This window comes from Aegilops tauschii, chromosome 1 (genome assembly GCF_002575655.3).
Source record: "Aegilops tauschii subsp. strangulata cultivar AL8/78 chromosome 1, Aet v6.0, whole genome shotgun sequence".
In the NCBI taxonomy this organism is placed as follows: Eukaryota; Viridiplantae; Streptophyta; class Magnoliopsida; order Poales; family Poaceae; genus Aegilops; species Aegilops tauschii.
The window spans coordinates 277,549,676-277,566,811 of NC_053035.3; the positions used below are offsets into that span (position 1 = coordinate 277,549,676).

Below are 17,136 nucleotides of genomic sequence, written 5' to 3' on the forward strand. Positions count from 1 at the left end.
TTTGGAAGAGAGGATACGGTGGATATGGGCAGCCATGTTTAGCAAATATTCGGTCTAAAACTTGGTTGACGAGAGCCGCTAGATTCTGGCGGACGAGGGCAGCCACTCGCGCTCTCATCGCTGAAACATTTTTTCCCCGTCTCTCACCTCCCGAGTAGTATCCTCTAATGAGCGGCACTCACCCTCTCGTTGCGATGGAGGTAGACCATGGGGAACTCCAGCGGGTCTGTGAGTGACATGCTAATGGGCAGGTAGCTAGCCAACAATGGCTTGGTGGTCTAGCGCACATGGAACCGCCGGAGGGAGCGTACAAATATCTCATCGACGTTCTACTAGTTCACTGGCCACTGATCTCGGGTCGTCATGCTTCTTCTGTACTAGTATGTGCTTAGGCCAACGACACCAAAAGCACTGAATATTCAGAAGAGATGTCTTCTTGTTCATGAATACAACATGTTTGGTTTTGGTTTCATTATTGTCAGACCATCGATTTTTCTGAATCTCTTTGAATGGAACCTATACTGAAACTACATATTGCATGTAACAGGGGTAATCTTACAACTCTAACAAAAAGGTCAACCTATCCACACTCAATCCTCTCAACCAAACATACAAGTGGCTATCCCTAACCACTTTTTATCTTTGCAATCAAACAATAAAATGTGGTTATCCCTAACCAGTTGGCTGGGGATATCTTCAGCCAATCTACCCTGCCCTCCAACCAAACGGCACCGTGGCGCGTTGGAGTTGCTCTTATGGACTTATACGGAGGCCCAGTCCGTGGATGAGATGCGATGTTCGGCCAACCGGATCGCGTGGTTTTTCTTTGGATCCTCCGCCGGCCGTTGACGCCGGTGAGCGCTGAAGCGTCAAGTCCAACCCAGTCTAGTCTAGGTGAGGAGCGCTGCCCCTACCTCAACTGCTCCCAGCTCCGCCATTAAACGCACACATACGCGATTGGAGAGGAGATCGATCCCCTCCTCCTTCCCTATCTGCATCAGCCGCTGCTCCACGAGCTTCAGCCATGTCCCACGACGATCCCCCGCCGGCTCCCGCCAAGAAGAAATCGCCCGCCGAGGAGGCGGCCGAGAAGAGGTCAGCACTACGCCCCCCCCCCCCCCCCCCCCCTCCCCCCGCGCGGCAATCCGTACGGCTAGGGACTCTACAGCGAGGCATGCATCAGAAAATTGGGCAGAGAGAATTTGTTCAACGTGCGAAATTTGCTGGATAACGGGGGCAGAGTCGCGGAAGTTCTTGCTTAGCTACCTAGTAATGTAGTAAGCTGCAAATGGGTTTTATTCATGCCTTGGTTGTGCTGCAGGAGGGAGAAGCTTACTCCTGGGAGTTTGATGAAGGCGGTTATCCGGTCAGGCAGGGGAGACGCGACTCCTGCAGATGGAGATCAGGTCAGGGCCGGTTATTTTCCCTTCGTTCCAAACCTTTATTTGCTGCAGACTATTGTGACATAGGGCTTTGTGAATCAAACTTTTGCCATCTTACTACCCTCAGCCTTTCTGGAAGCCCAGTGCTCTCGAGAATTTTATTGCTACTGCTAGTCTAACTTATGAACAATTGAAAAAGTATGTACATTGACCACATGGTGTATGTGGTAAGCAACCTCAAAGCAAACAATGTCAAGAAAAAGTATGTACATTGAATTGAGAGTACCTAGTAACGATGTCTCTGAATGATGTTTGTTCAGGATAGAAGTTTGTTCGTCACCGGGTGGGCTGGGCTGGCTTTATAACTCTATGTATTTTCTGATGACAAATACCTCTAGTTCTACATAGAGTTATAAAGCTGGTGCAGGAATTCCATTCTGCACCAGCTTTTTGTCATATAAATGTTAAGGGCCCTCATGATGGCTTTCTCGACCTTTCACTGGACAATCTCTGATTTTTTTTGTTATAGGAGACAGTGGGACATTTCGTGGTCAAACTCTTTGTTAATTCTAGTCATTTTGCAGGTCATACTTCATTGCACTATTCGAACCATGGAGGGCATTGTTGTGAATTCTACAAGAAGGGAACATGGAGGTGATTAGGCAAAACACATTTAGCACAGCACTACATATATACAGTTCTTTTAGTTTACAAACACCATCAGGATGCTTCGGACTCGACAGATTCTTATCTTCGTAGAAATTTAGTGCTTCCATAGCCATCTTCCAGTCGGTGTAGCTTTCAAGTATCAAGCTACAGATTTGCAGTCTTCTAATAGCAGATATAACACTAAAGTTTGTGCATGCTGCGAACAAAGGAAAAAAAAAACAGTTCAGTGATATCTGGCTTTGCTTGTTAACCCTTCCAGTAAAAGCACTTACACTATGCTTCCTTTCATCTTGCATTACGACATATATTAGGTTAGACGAGATAAATGTAAAAACTTTTGTTAGGATATCTATCTTATAATTCACTTTCACTGCCACATGCATTTATTAGTATCTATACCTTTCTCTTTTTTTAGGTACTCCGCTCGGTGTATTGGGGCTCTAATCATCTCGTTTTACCATTATTATTATAACAGGAAAAGGAATCCCACTCAGATTTGTGTTGGGGAAAAGCAAAATGATCCTTGGCTTTGCTGAAGGCTTTCCAACAATGCTGAAGGGTGAAATTGCTATGGTATTCTGTTAAACAGAGTGCAACTTGTAAATTAAATAACAAGAATGTTGTAGGAAGGGCACATATTTCTGAGAATGCTATGGTTCGAATACGCATGTCCTGAATTTGCAAATATCTACTGCTGTCTCTAATCCCCCCCACCCCGCGGTCACAATCTATCTTTTCAGTTTAAAATGGAGCCGAAAATACACTATGCAGAGGATGATTGCCCGGTTACACCTCCAGATGGCTTCCCAAAAGATGATGAGCTTCAGTTTGAGGTTGAGATGTTGGATTTCTTTAAAGCCAAGGTTAGTCTTGTTATGATTTGAGCATGATACGTTGTATATATTTCGGAATCATGATGGTACAATGGTTCTGATATATTTTAAGCCATTAATTTCCTTTTGTACTTCTAAATCGATCAATTTCAGCATGATATGAGTCTGAAGAGTTATGCAATTTATGTTAATTAAGACTGTTCGCAACATAATAGCCACCTAAAAGAGCTGTTCGCCCTGCATGCATCCTTCTGCTGTTGCCGTGTACATCATTGCTACTGTTGCACACGATGCTTGCCCCACACCATAATGATGGCTTTCATGGTTACCGATTATTTCTGTTACCATCTAGGATGTTGGGCCAATATATCTCACGAAGAACTACAACATCACCATATGTGTAATGTATCAGTATACAGCATAATAAACTGTGTGAACGATAGAGATTTGTATTTCTATCTTTCATGATTAGGTGAATGATATCGATCATGACATGGCATCCCCTATGGGAACTATCGAGTTAAGTGCAACACGCAAGTAAGCATGTTGGTCAGATAAACATATGGTTCATATAAGCTCCATTCGCCAAGTTGATGCCCTAATTTTTTTTCTCTTCTTCTAACCCCCGGTCATGGTTTAAAAACCGATCCGGTGAGACTGTCCATTCAGATTTTCAACGGTCAGACCACCAGCTCATTGGTTAATTGACAACCAAAAACAGCAATATTTAAGCTATTTTTTCAGAAAAAAATGACCCCAGATCAAATGGGTAGACATAATATTCGATGTAATCCATTAATAAATCACAAAGTGTTGCTAGCCAGTTGGTTATTCGGCCTTTAGCGTGCCATGGCTCAAGGTCAAGGGTTTGGTCCCTAGTTTATGCACCATTTTCTTAGTATTTCCCTGTTTTTTTACTAAAAGACCAATGCGTCATAAAAAACGGACAAGGCTCCGGTTCCGATTTTTCTGATCAGACCGCCGGCCCGGTCGGGTTTTTAAAACTATGCCCCAGGTAGTCGATTTCCTGACTCCATGACTTTGTACTCACTGCAATGCCTAGTACCAATCAGACACATCATCATCAACAACAACAACAACAACAAAGCCTTTGGTCCAAACAAGTTGGGGTAGGCTAGAGGTGAAACCCATCAGATCTCGCGACCAACTCATGGCTCTGGCACATGGATAGCAAGCTTCTACGCAGCCCTGTCCATAGCTAGTTCTTTGGTGATACTCCAATCCTTGAGGTCTCTCTTAACGGACTCCTCCCATGTCAAATTCAGTCTACCCTGACCTCTCTTGACATTCTCCGCATGCTTTAGCCGTCCGCTATGCACTGGAGCTCCTGGAGGCCTGCGCTGAATATGCCCAAACCATCTCAGACGATGTTCACGGGTTCAAGTCTTGGCGCAGTGGTAAAGCTGCTGCCTTGTGACCATGAGGTCACGGGTTCAAGTCCTGGAAACAGCCTCTTGCAGAAATGTAGGGAAAGGCTGCGTACAATAGACCCAAAGTGGTCGGACCCTTCCCCAGACCCTGCGCAAGCGGGAGCTACATGCACTGGGGCTGCCCATCTCAGACGATGTTGGACAAGCTTCTCTTCAATTGGTGCTACCCCAACTCTATCTCGTATATCATCATCCCGGACTCGATCCTTCCTCGTGTGGCCACACATCCATCTCAACATACGCATCTCCGCCACACCTAACTGTTGAACATGTCGCCTTTTAGTCGGCCAACACTCAGCGCCATACAACATTACGGGTCGAACCACCGTCCTGTAGAACTTGCCTTTTAAGCTTTTGTGGCACTCTCTTGCCACAGAGAATAATCAGACACATAATAATATTATTTGGCACATTCGATTCGATTATTGACTCTAGTTTTCTCTCTCTTTCAGGTCGTGACTGAGGATTTAGGGGTTGTAAAGAAGGTAAACAGACACTCTATATTGATAGCATAAAATATATTCAGTTTTATCCAGTTGGGATTTTTAAATACTTTATTTTATTTATGTTTGGAGCACCTGTTTGATATTTTTTGTGCTTTCCAAAGTTAGCACAGTAAAAGGATTCATATATTCAGTTTGGGGTTCCCCAAATGTTATCGGCATCCTTTACTCCCATGTTAGACTTTTTTTGTTGGTTATACAATAAGAGGTCAAGTAAATGAGAGCAGATGCTTCAGCATTGTGGCAAACTTATCATTGCCCTTTGGATGTGGCAGATAGTTGATGAAGGCAAGGGGTGGGAAACACCTAGAGAACCATATGAAGTGACAGCACGGTAAATGTTTATTTTACTCTAAATCTAATAAATTCTGGTTAGTGCTTGGCAGTGTTAGCACATAGTTTTTCTTTCTTTATGGTTAGTGCCCAAATGCTACATAATTGACTTCTTTAATATGACTACTAGAAAACTGAAGTGTAAACTGAAATTGTAGTTGCATTTGATGATACAAACATATAATGGTCAATTTGCACAGAAAGGGATGAGGGGATACAAACCACTGAGACTATAAGGAAGTGAGCCTAGCTTACTTGGTCGGGGGAGTGAATGCAATCCTACTTCTGGGTTCAAGTCCTCATGGACATGAATTTGTGTTCCTATTTATACTGTTGGGGGCTTCCCTTGCAGTTTCCCTTCAAAAACCACGAGTAAATGAACCCACCTGCTTGTCGACTGCGTCTTCTTGCATGTAGTTTGGTTCAAGGCGCTGTCATGGATAAGATCTACGGCAACAGCGGCATCTCCGGCGGGCGGCAAAGAATTCGCTGACTTGTTGAGAACAATGGTTGTGGTCACTCCCTCTGCACTGAGGCACGGGACAAGCTCCATCATGGATTTGGAACCGAAGGAAACATATCTTTTCCTCAATGATACCCCAGCCATACTCGACCTCCTAGACACGACCGACTAGTCTTTTGGCATCTAGTTTGGTTGAAGGCGCTGTCATGGATAAGATCTACGGCAACAGCGGCATCTCCGGCGGGCGGCGAAGAATTCGCTGACTTGTTGAAAACAATGGTTGTGGCCACTCCCTCTGCGCTGAGGCACGGGACAAGCTCCATCATGGATTTGGAACCGAAGGAAATATGTCTTTTCCTCAATGATACCCCAGCCATACTCGACCTCCTAGACACGATCAAGGAGGCAAACCCTTGGGTCACACCGTCCTGTCCAATGGTTAGACTTAGGGCTCTTTTTGTTCGCTTGGCTGTAGCCTACTGCAGACTCGTAAATAACACTTTTCCAGCTCTATCAGTACAACAAGGCATAATGCTTGTTGTGTTTTCTTGGGGGAAATAAATAGATAACTAAATTAGCATCTGTTATGCCATATTGGTGCTGGAGAGCAAGACAGCGGTGTTTTATGGTGTTGTGTCTAAATTACCCTTGTCCAGAACTTTTATCTGATAGGCATGCCAGGCTTCCTTTACTTCTACTGCTTTTCATCTTCCTTTCCTGCCACAATTGCTATTGTTGAAGTATATGTGGATTGCCCAACCTTCTCCATCAGTTCGGACTTTTGGTTCTACTGGTTGGTGCATGAAACTTAATATGGTATTAGAGCCAAGAGGTCTTGCGCTCAAATCTCGGCTTTCGCAATTTAATAAAAAAATTGCTTGCCTTCTCTTTGTTGTTGAAGTATATGTGGATTGCCCAACCTTCTCCATCAGTTCACACCTTTTGCGCTTTTGGACATTCTATTGTACCTTCTCCAGGATAACTGCAAGAACAGCAGATGGGAAAGAAATTCTTCCCAGTAAAGAAGTGCCATATTTCTTCACTTTGGGTAAATCTGAGGTCAGTGGCATCCTTGTTGCATGTAGTAACAGCATAGGGTATTAATTTTGCGCTTTTGGACATTCTATTGTATCTTATAGGAATGCAAGATATAGGTATATCATGCGCTTTTCTGAACACTTCTGTCCAAATTTGCAACTTACTCCCTCCGTAAAGAAATATAAGAGCATTTAGATCGCTACTTCAGTGATCTAAACGCTCTTATATATCTTTACAGAGGGAGTATTTGAGAACCACACGGTGCCCACTGTACGAATTATTTGGGCTATCTAGTTTAGGTCTAGCATACTTGGTGTAATGTAAAACTCATCTGCTGATTCTATCATTCTAAAATGCATAAAAAGCTATATCATTCCCATTGATTCTCCTAACTTCTGTTTGTTATGCATTTTTTTCCTGTTTTAGTTTAGGCACCTAAAGGCCTTGAGATGGGAATTGGAACAATGGCACGCAAGGAAAAGGCAACTATTTATGTTACCAGTACCTATTTGACAGAGTCCTCAGTAATGCCGCAACTTGAAGGCCTTGAAGAAGTTCATTTTGAGGTGGAACTTGTTCAGTTTACTCAGGTACAGTCATAATTAGCTATTAGATACTTCCATTAAACATTTGTTTAGAATTTGAATTACGGCCTATGGTCTTCTAGGGGTTTTCCGTTACATATCATAGTATTCCTGCTTTATTCGGGCTGTGTTTTTGATGGAATTACATGCTCTCCTTGAGGATGATGAAGTTTGTCTGGTCATACTTTCTTTTATCACCAAATGTTTATGATTCATATACTACACTGCAACTGATTTTATGGGCTGTATAATGAAATAATTTGTTACCCATCATTTGCGATGTCACACCATGGTCTACTATTTATTATAACATAAATCTAAATCAAGGCGCTAGACCCACAATTCGCTTGCCAAAAGTCTAAAACATGCAAGGTAGCCTAGTCAATTTCCATATCTAACCAATCACAACTAACGACTGGCAAACCATCAATATTTGTGGCTTTTTAAAATACATTGAAGAAATTTATTACCTACGGAATTTGGAAATCTCATGTTACTTGAGAAAGTTGAAGACCAAAATCGAATTATTATGATTTTCTGGCTCATTTAAAGAAGCAGTAGAGAACTGGATATTGATACTAGAGTAGTGTGTAGTGGCATGGCCTAAAATATCCAATATGGATAACTGACATTTTATTATAAAAATAAATTCACTTGGTAAGGGGTGATAGGGCCATCATAGGTACTCCAGCTTACCTAACTTTTCAATGCACACAGGTTCTTATAGCTGGTAGTGTAGATACAACACACTGAAGGCTTCTTACTCTAGTTTACTTTATCGAATACGCACCTAATTGTATTATACTTTACTGTGATTCATTTGTTCATCACTAGAATCTTCTTTTAGCTATAACTATGCCTATAACATACAAAGTTATGCTAACAGTTTGTGTGATGTAATAATAGGTGAGGGATATGCTTGGTGATGGACGCCTCATAAAGCGCCGTGTAGTTGATGGAAGTGGTCGGTAACCTTTTGTATTTTACATGTTGATACTACCTATGTCCCCTCTGGTCCCAACACCTTTGACCCTTGTAGTGTAGCAAAATTTATCTTTCATAGAATTATACTATAAACGTTGCTTTCTGTCCTCTGTCCTTTGTAGTGTAGCAAAATTTATCTTTCACAGAACTATACCGGAAGTGTTACTTTCTGTCCTGTGTGTCCACCTACTGAAAACTGGTACCTTTCGATTTTCTTGTGCTTGGTTACTGTGATACTTTAGAGGATACACATTTTTTAGCTCTTTTTACCATTTGAAGAATTTCAATGTTTTACTTTATTATTAGAAAATCCATTAAGTACAGATCTAAAAGGTAAGAATGAAGGTAATACATGTAAGAGCACATTTGTCTATTTTGTTTAAAATCTCCCTATTTCCTGTCGTCCTTTTTTTTACTTGGAATGATGGATGGTTTTCTGTTTGATTCAAGTAATAGGTCTAAAAGGATACCGGAATACAGATTAAGAACAGAACTAAGGAGTGAGAAATTAGACAAAACTATTTGCTATTTATCATGTTATAATTTTACTTTATAAGTGCAAGTTCGTTAATAGGGTGATCATTGTAGATTTTTAATCTTGATGAGTAGTACATGAAGTTATCATTTTCCGTTCTTGTTTTACCATGTAACACGCTTACTTAAGCTGCTTTTTGTTTTCCTCCAAAATATCAGGTGAATTTCCGATGGACTGCCCCCTTCATGATAGCTTGTTAAGAGTTCATTACAAGGGGATGCTCCTTGATGAACCAAAGTCAGTATTTTATGATACACAAATTGATAATGATGGCGAACCATTGGAGTTCTGTTCCGGAGAAGGATTGGTAAATATTATAGCTTTTATTTTATCTACATAATCAATCTTAGTTACTTTATTAAATCTTGCTATCAGAATGTGGCAAATGGACAACAAAAATAATACCGACCATTTTGTTTCGAGAACCATGGGTCTCCGAATCCTACTTTTGTTTCCTATTTTTTAAAGTATCACTTAGACTTTATTTAGTTCAAAAATAAGAATTTACAATACAGAAACTGTGAAAGTTGATCACATATGGCATTGACCTTTAAACTTTGTATATGTTAATAACTTGAACTCCCAATAGGGTTTCAGGGCTTCGCTTCCAAATTGATGGTTCTGTATACTTATTGTCCTTTCTTAGAACTATCACATACTTACGTGAAAAAATAAGATGGGACTTTGTTATCACATAAGTACAGTTAGTGCTAGATACATACATTTGAGGGACAAGCTTTTTCGGACGGAGGGAGGAATACTTTTATACACTTCCTGTTATCGTTTTCTCTTAGAATTCTGTCACTACATATCTCTAGTATTGAATGTTAAAATATGTTTCATCCTATCAATTGAAGAAGAGTAACAGATGTTTTGATGCATTGTCATAGGTTCCTGAAGGATTTGAAATGTGTGTTCGACTAATGCTTCCTGGTGAAAAATCTATTGTCACCTGCCCTCCAGATTTTGCGTATGATAAATTCCCAAGGTCGTATCAACCTTTACATTCGTAGTTTTTTTGGCAATGGAGCTTTTTGAATAATTGGGTATGGTGCAACAGGCCAGTGAATGTTCCTGAAGGAGCTCATGTTCGGTGGGAAATTGAATTACTTGGATTTGAAGTTCCCAAGGTATGAAACCATTTGTTTTTCTGTTGCTTTTTACGGTGTCATAATACCATTATAGGCACTGCTTGGGATCAGACTTAGCTTTATTGTCGTTTTTTGACACTTGGCCAATTCTGTCGAGCAATGGTTGTTTTGGATTTGTTGAGCGATTCTTTATTTTGGATTTATAATTTCATGATTATCGTGAGTACTGCAACTGCATGGCATACAACCATCTCTATTGATGATTATCTGTAGTTCTTTTTATTGTGCTAAATTCCAAAATAAAGTAATAGACTGTGTTACATGCGTCACATATGTGCACAGGTAAATGCCAATAGTTTCCCTTGGGAGCTTTCTCATAACTCAGTGCAACATTTACCTACGGAATTATTTCTATTATTTATATATCAATATATTTTCTCTTTGGTTATGCTTGTCATATTATTTTAACTAGTGAATTTTCTTTTCTCAAATGATCATTGTACAAATGCAGGATTGGACTGGCTTGACCTTCAAAGAAATCATGGAAGAGGCAGATAAAATTAAGAACACGGTATACTTACAATGATTATATTATTTTTAATCTCGCCAATTTGTATTCGAGTGAGACTTGTTAAGCTTCATGCACTAGCCAACGCAACTAAAAGTCCGAACTGATGGAAAGGGCTAGGCGGGCTAGGCAATCCACATATACACTTCAACACCTTTTCTCACTTGTGACGCTGGAAGTCAACACGTGAGAGGCCTATACGTGGACAGAGAGGGGGGCAGCAGCAATTTTTAGATAAATTGCGAAAGTCAGGACTTGAACTCAAGACCTTGGGCTCTGATACCATGTTAAGCTTCATGCACTAGCCAACACAACCAAAAGTCCGGGCTGATGGAAAGGGCTAGGCAATCCACATATACACTTCAACAAGACTGTCGTAGATGCACTTTTGCAGAAAATGGGTATATGCAAGAAACTTATGAGACATCTTTGCATAAAAAATTACTTTCTCTCTTTCCTTTCTATTTGGACAAATTATTTCAACTGCTATTTGAATGTTGTTTGCTAGAGCAACATGTCAAATGAATTTCAACCTAGTGTCTCCTGAAGATGGTTATTTGGTTTAAGATGCCATTAGATGTATAGGCTTATGAGAATCCTGAGCTTTCCTTTGGCCATCAGCTCGGTCTAGTCTATAGTGATTTTGAGGTTTTTTTTGCTAGAGTTTGAGCCTACATTCAACAGCACTTAGTTACAAAGTATTTCATAATTTTGATCTGGTACTTCATTATTGTTTTAGATTTTAGACAACTGACGTTAAACAGAATCCCTTTCACAGGGTAACAGACTATTTAAAGAAGGAAAATTTGAACTTGCAAAAGCAAAATACGAGAAGGTATGTCCACTGGTACTTGAAGTTGCTGTGCAATAAATTGATTACTGCTATTTATTATATAAATTGAGTCTTAGGTAGCGATATTCATCTGTGTCTACATCTTTCCTAAAAAAACCTATTCTTGTTTCCAAAGATGTTCCCGGGCATGGCCAGGAGCCAGTCTATTCATGTTGTATGTCGGTGTTATATTATTTCCCTTTGATTCTTTATGCAAGTTTAACATTCTAACAACATATAAGAACAAGCAAAGTCCAAAAGAGATAAAAATAGGCCAAAATAGCATGTGCTAAGTGCCTAAGTTCATCTGCTACCCACCAGAACTGATTGCTCAATATACAGATTAAGTTTGACACTACATCTGCTGAGTTCATTTCAGATTTTTGGAGAAGTGCACCATGCACTTCCCTTTTTTTTTCACAAAAAAGGGTTGGGGCTGAGGGAAACCTGTCTTATCCAAAACTGACGAGATCTAGTAAACTGGTTAATGTAGGACTAACCCCTAGGGTGGCCTGATCTTCACGAATTGGAGATGGATTTGGGGTGTATTGTCTGTATTCACGAAGAACACGGGACAAATCCACAAGAAAACACGAGAGAACACTAATTGGACAAGATCCACACCAAGTATCCCTCAGATCACAAGCCAATACATGAGGTGCATGTAGATCCAAGAAAAACAAAGAAAATAAAGGATGTGAGGGTCTTGGGAGATGGTCTTCTCCAATCCAAAGGATGTGGAGGTCTTGGTAATCCAAAGGGATTCTTCTCCCTTAGGAGGGCTTGATCCTCTAAGAGGAGGTACAAGGAGTTAAGGAGCAATGCTCTCTCAAGATCTAGTTTCTGCTTTGCTAACCCTAGAGAGGAGGTGGGGGAAAGGTATATATAGTCCTAGCCACGAAGGGCTAAGTGGGGGAGGTGAGAGAGGGGATACATAGCTCGTGGGCCAGATTTGCACGCAGGCACATGCTGGCCTGTCCGGGTCGCAAGCCTGCAACTCGTCTGGATCAGGGCTTCCACAGGCGCCACTCGGAGGGCTCGCTCTAGGAGCCGTACTGTCCGGGTTCCAAGCCGGACAGTCTGACTTCACCAATTTAGCTTCCGTTGCCTTGCGCGCGGTCGCCAGACGAAGGGCCAGATGGTGATCCAGAGGAGGTTTTTGTCCGGCTATAGGCCGGATAGTCCGGCTACTGGATTCCAGCTGCCCATCTTCTCTCTTCCAAGCTTCTCTGTGTATGGTGTGGGCGTACTCTTGTGCGCACTCCTCCTTGACTCGCGTGAAGCTCAGCTCAAACCTATGTATGCATGAAGGAGGGTCAAGTAGTATACCACCCATGAGAGAACCAAGTAGACACACATAAAGGATGAAATTCACCGTAGTATATGTGATGCGTTGGCAATGAAGCCAAAGCCATGGTGATGACCCTAGGGTGCTCCGCACCACTAGTTTTCTCAGTGGAGCCTGAGGTTTGTGCGAAGTGTCGAAATTCTTCAATTTGAATCTAAATGATAAACGTAAATGAATTAAAGCGATATTGACAATAAACAAGAGATAACACCACAGCTATGCCAACGTCACGGCATGAGCATGCCGTTGTGGTTCTTAATTATAAATTGACTCTCATTTTAATCATGGCGCTTCATGCAAATTCTGCAATTCATGTTGTTGGGATAAATGTGCTGGAGTGCAGGATATCTCATTGTACTAAGATTATTATTTTGGCGGAGCTTAGCTCACATGATGCAAAGTACTTATATGGTAAAAAGCATTTTACAGGGGGGTTGGGAGATCTTTTTTGTCAGTTCTAGATTTTTTTTGTGCGGCTCCATGTATTCAGTGAGATAGCACAAAGTATGCAACTCCATGCAGGTGTCCATGGAAAAGCCATGTTTGTTTCCCCCCTTTTGTTTGGGTCCATTTATTTTTTCCTTCTGTACATATGCTGTGAATATCTTTGTGCTCATTTTCTTTTAATATAGTGTACCCTTTTATTTTGGGGCCCCCCTTCTGTTTTCCAGTTATAAAAAGAAAAGTCATGCTAAAACTTACTTTGCTTATCAAAAGAAAATGCTTGGATGTGAAACAAGCCATGCCAACAGCTCTTAAAGTTTTTGCTGACTTTGGTTTCCCTACCCTCTATGGATGCAGTTGCTTAGGGAGTATAACCACGTGCATCCTCAAGACGATGAAGAGGGGAAAATCTTTGCCAATTCAAGAGTACGATGATACTCTATTTTCCAGCTTTCTCCTACCATAACGATTGATGCACTGACCACTACATCACCCCGGCCCCACCACCCCACGCGCACACACATTTCTCCTCCCATTAGTAGTATATGTTTTTCTACTTGTTGCTGTTTCCTGATACATGTTAAACCTTTTATGTTGTTACAAATGCAGAGTTCTCTACATCTAAATGTAGCTGCTTGCTACCAGAAGATGGGTGAGTACAGGAAGTCTATTGAAGCGTGCAATAAGGTAATACACTGAAAGGAACTTGGGCGTAGCTTCTCACGCCATGGGGTACTGGACCCGTCCGGATAGGTCTTTATTGGTTTCCATGTCTAGTTTGTTTGATTAGTTGAGTCGGTTCAAGTCTTCCCTAGCCTACTGCCAAGCTGCACTATAAAGCTACACAATTAACATGTAATTAGGTATTGAAGAAATAAACAGAGAAAAGGGGATCCTCCCTCGCCGTCGCCAGAGGGCCGGGCCGGGCGAAGCCCGGTCGCTGGCGGCGGCGGCGGGCCCCCCCTCGTCTATTCGTGTGGGGTAGTCGGCGCGGAACGACGGCCCTGGACCTGGTGGTGGCGCTTTCGTGGGGCTCCACTGCGCGGCGTCGCATCGGCGCTGGTGGTGGCGCGCGGGTGCGATGGCGGCGTGACAGGCACGCCCTGGTGGTGCACGGCTAGTGTGTTGAAGGCGGGCTGCCAGATCCAGACGCGGTGGGTGCGGGCTGCGGGCGGTCGTCTCCGCGGTGGTGGTCTGCTGGTGGAGGTGACGGCGCAGCGGTGTGGGTCTCGCCCTTCCTCTCCTCTGGTTTCGTCGGGGGCTGGAGTCGGGCTGGGGCTGGTGGTGGTGGGTGTGTGCCAGCCGGATCTAATGCATTTTTCCGGCGGGCGGCACGGGTTGGGGCAGCGGCCCGGCGTGGCGGTTGCTCCGGCTGTGGGCGGCGGCGGCGAGGTGGCTCGGCCCTCTGGGCGTGGCGGGCTGGCGGCCTCCATTCGCTGAGCCGACATCACGGCAGTTCGGCGGGTCGGCTGCGGTGGCGGCTGGTTTTTCGGCGTCGGCTCGTTTGTAGGCGGCCCGTTTCGACCTTCGGTCCCTCTCCTCGTTGTCTGGTCGCTACCGTCGTCGAAGGTTTGGTCCTCTCCCGGCTACGGTCCATCGCTCGTCTCGCGCTCAGCAGCAGGACCGAGCTCGTCTCGTGCCCGGCAGCAAGACCGACCTCGTCTCGCGCCCGGCAGGAGGACCGACCTTGTCTCGCGCCCGGTGCCGCAGGACGGGTCGATGGAGGCGTTGGGGGCAGCCCAAGGGTGCGAAAGGTGGATCCTTTCCGCCCGTATCTTTGGTTGGGGTAGCAGGGGGTCTCGAGTGGGGTGTCAAGGTCTTGGATGTCACGGCGGCGGCCCTGGTGGTGGTTCCGCGGTGCTCATGGGCAGAGCCCGTGGCTTGGTGCTGCCCGGTGGCCATGGCCGTGTGGGCGGCGTGGTCGCCGGGGTGTGGCGTTCGGTGGCGGTGAGTGTTGGCCGGGGTGAAAACCTGTTCTATCTTCGGGCGGACCGGCGGCGACGAAGCTCGTTCCCTTCTTGAAGGCGTCGTCGTGGCTATCATTGCCTGTCGTGTTGCTCTAGGGGAATCTCTAATCCTCGGGTCGGGCGGTGGCGGCGCTCCGGTGTCGTTTCCTTCCTGAAGGCGCCGCCTTGGAGCCCATGGTTCATCGTATGTGGCTTCATCTCTTCGCGGTGGCGTGTTCACGGTTGAGGACCCCGGTTGCTCTTGTAGCGCTAGGGATGTTGTTGCTGCGCTCAGCGCCTATGTATCCTGCCTTGGGTGTGCGTGTGTAGTGTTGGCGGGTGTTTGTACCGGGTTGTTGAGAATCATTGCTTTATATATAAAGCAGGGTGAAAGCCTTTTTCGGTAAAAAGGGGACGTTTTTCCTCCAGAACAGATCTATCCTCAAGGCGTCAAGCCTAAACTCCCTCGCCCTTGCTCTCCTACCATCCGCCACTTACAGTTTTGCACTTCACCTCCTGAACTCCATTCAAGTCTGCTACACTGATCCATCAGTCTCTGCAAAGTATAGATTTGCACAAGGTTCACATTATTATCCTGCTGTTGTTCTTTGATTTACTTGTGTTTGAACAGGTGCTTGATGCAAATCCTGTGCATGTCAAAGCACTCTACCGCCGAGGAATGTCATACATGTTAGGTGGGGACTTCGATGATGCAAAGAACGATTTTGAGAAGGTTAGTGGCACCATGCTTCAGAATCATGTTTGGTTGGTAGAGGGCTAATCTATATGTAATGGCATCGCTTCATTAGATGGTAACCGTCGATAAGTCCTCGGAGCCTGATGCTACAGCGGCCCTTGTTAAACTTAAACAGAAGGAACAGGTATGCAACAGAACATGCACAAACTCATACTCCCTCCGTTTCTAAATATAAGTCTTTCTAGAGATTTCACTATGGACTACATACGGATGTATATAGACGTAGTTTAGAGTGTAGATTCACTCAATTTGCTCGGTATGTACTTCATATTAGAATCTCTAGAAAGACTTATACTCCCTCCGTTCCTAAATATAAGTCTTTATAGAGATTTCACTATGGACTACATACGAAACAAAATGAGTGAATATACACTCTAAAATGCATCCACATACGAATGTATGTGATCCACAGTGAAATCTCTACAAAGACTTATATTTAGGAACGAAGGGAGTATTTAGGAACGGAGGGAATAGTGTTCAAAGTTTGTAACTAACAGTTGATGCACAAACAAAGGAAATTGAAAAGAAGGCAAGGAAGCAGTTCAAAGGACTATTTGACAAGAAGCCAGGAGAGATATCTGAAGTTGGTATGGAGTCCAAGAATGGTGGCGACACGGCAGGGTCTGGCGAGGCAGTCACAAGTAGGGATAGAGATGGAAGCGGGAAGTCTAGTCCTCCGAGTGCAGAGTCAGATCATGCCTTTGATGAAGAGAAGCCAGGACTTATTGGCCGCATCTGGCCTTCTGCGAGGCGGATTTTCTCCTCCCTTGGTCTGAACAGGTGCACAATACTCTGAGCAGCCAGCAGTGACGAGAGATTTAGTTGTAAACAAGGAATTTTTTCACATATACAGTCCTCACTTATACAGAATTAATCTTGAATCATTATGAAAATCATACCAATATATATGGACTGGAGTGATACTGAAAAATCGTGAGGAAGCACCGGTTGTTGTAACAGTGAAAATTGATTGCCGTTTGTGTCTGCTAATGCATTGTTGAAGCGAACTTATATATATATTTTTCCTTACTTTGTTTGTACTTCCGCTTGAAGCGAAATATATACCCCAATGACATTTCATGAATGTTAGTTGTTGCAACATACAGAGTAAAAATACCAATAGTGTATAAATCAAAGTTAGAAACAACATACCCTAATGTTGTAGATGTGATTCCCAAGTCAGTTTTATACGTACACATAATTCATCAAAACCAACGTCTGAATCTATCGATTTTTATGGGCTACATTGCCCTCTAACACTGTATCCCGGTCCCTAAGCCCTCTTAACGACCTGCACCAGCCTATTGCTCAGCGTCGTTAGAGGGAAAACCCTATACTACGCTCTTTGCGTCAAGTTGTGTGCAAACGCACAGAC

General features: G+C 43.4%; 1 protein-coding gene across 1 annotated transcript; it reads left to right on the forward strand.

Moving 5' to 3' along the window:
* Positions 1-679: 679 nt before the first annotated feature.
* Positions 680-16,790, forward strand: LOC109759092 (peptidyl-prolyl cis-trans isomerase PASTICCINO1). The gene is made up of 20 exons (XM_020317928.4): positions 680-1,095; positions 1,322-1,406; positions 1,967-2,036; positions 2,527-2,624; positions 2,792-2,914; positions 4,788-4,820; positions 5,114-5,172; positions 6,612-6,693; positions 7,104-7,262; positions 8,163-8,220; positions 8,934-9,082; positions 9,666-9,763; positions 9,836-9,905; positions 10,378-10,437; positions 11,213-11,269; positions 13,416-13,484; positions 13,668-13,745; positions 15,636-15,737; positions 15,814-15,885; positions 16,276-16,790. Exons 1-20 carry the CDS (start codon positions 1,025-1,027, stop codon positions 16,555-16,557), a joined length of 1,875 nt encoding a protein of 624 aa, XP_020173517.1. The 5' UTR covers positions 680-1,024; the 3' UTR covers positions 16,558-16,790.
* Positions 16,791-17,136: the final 346 nt, after the last annotated feature.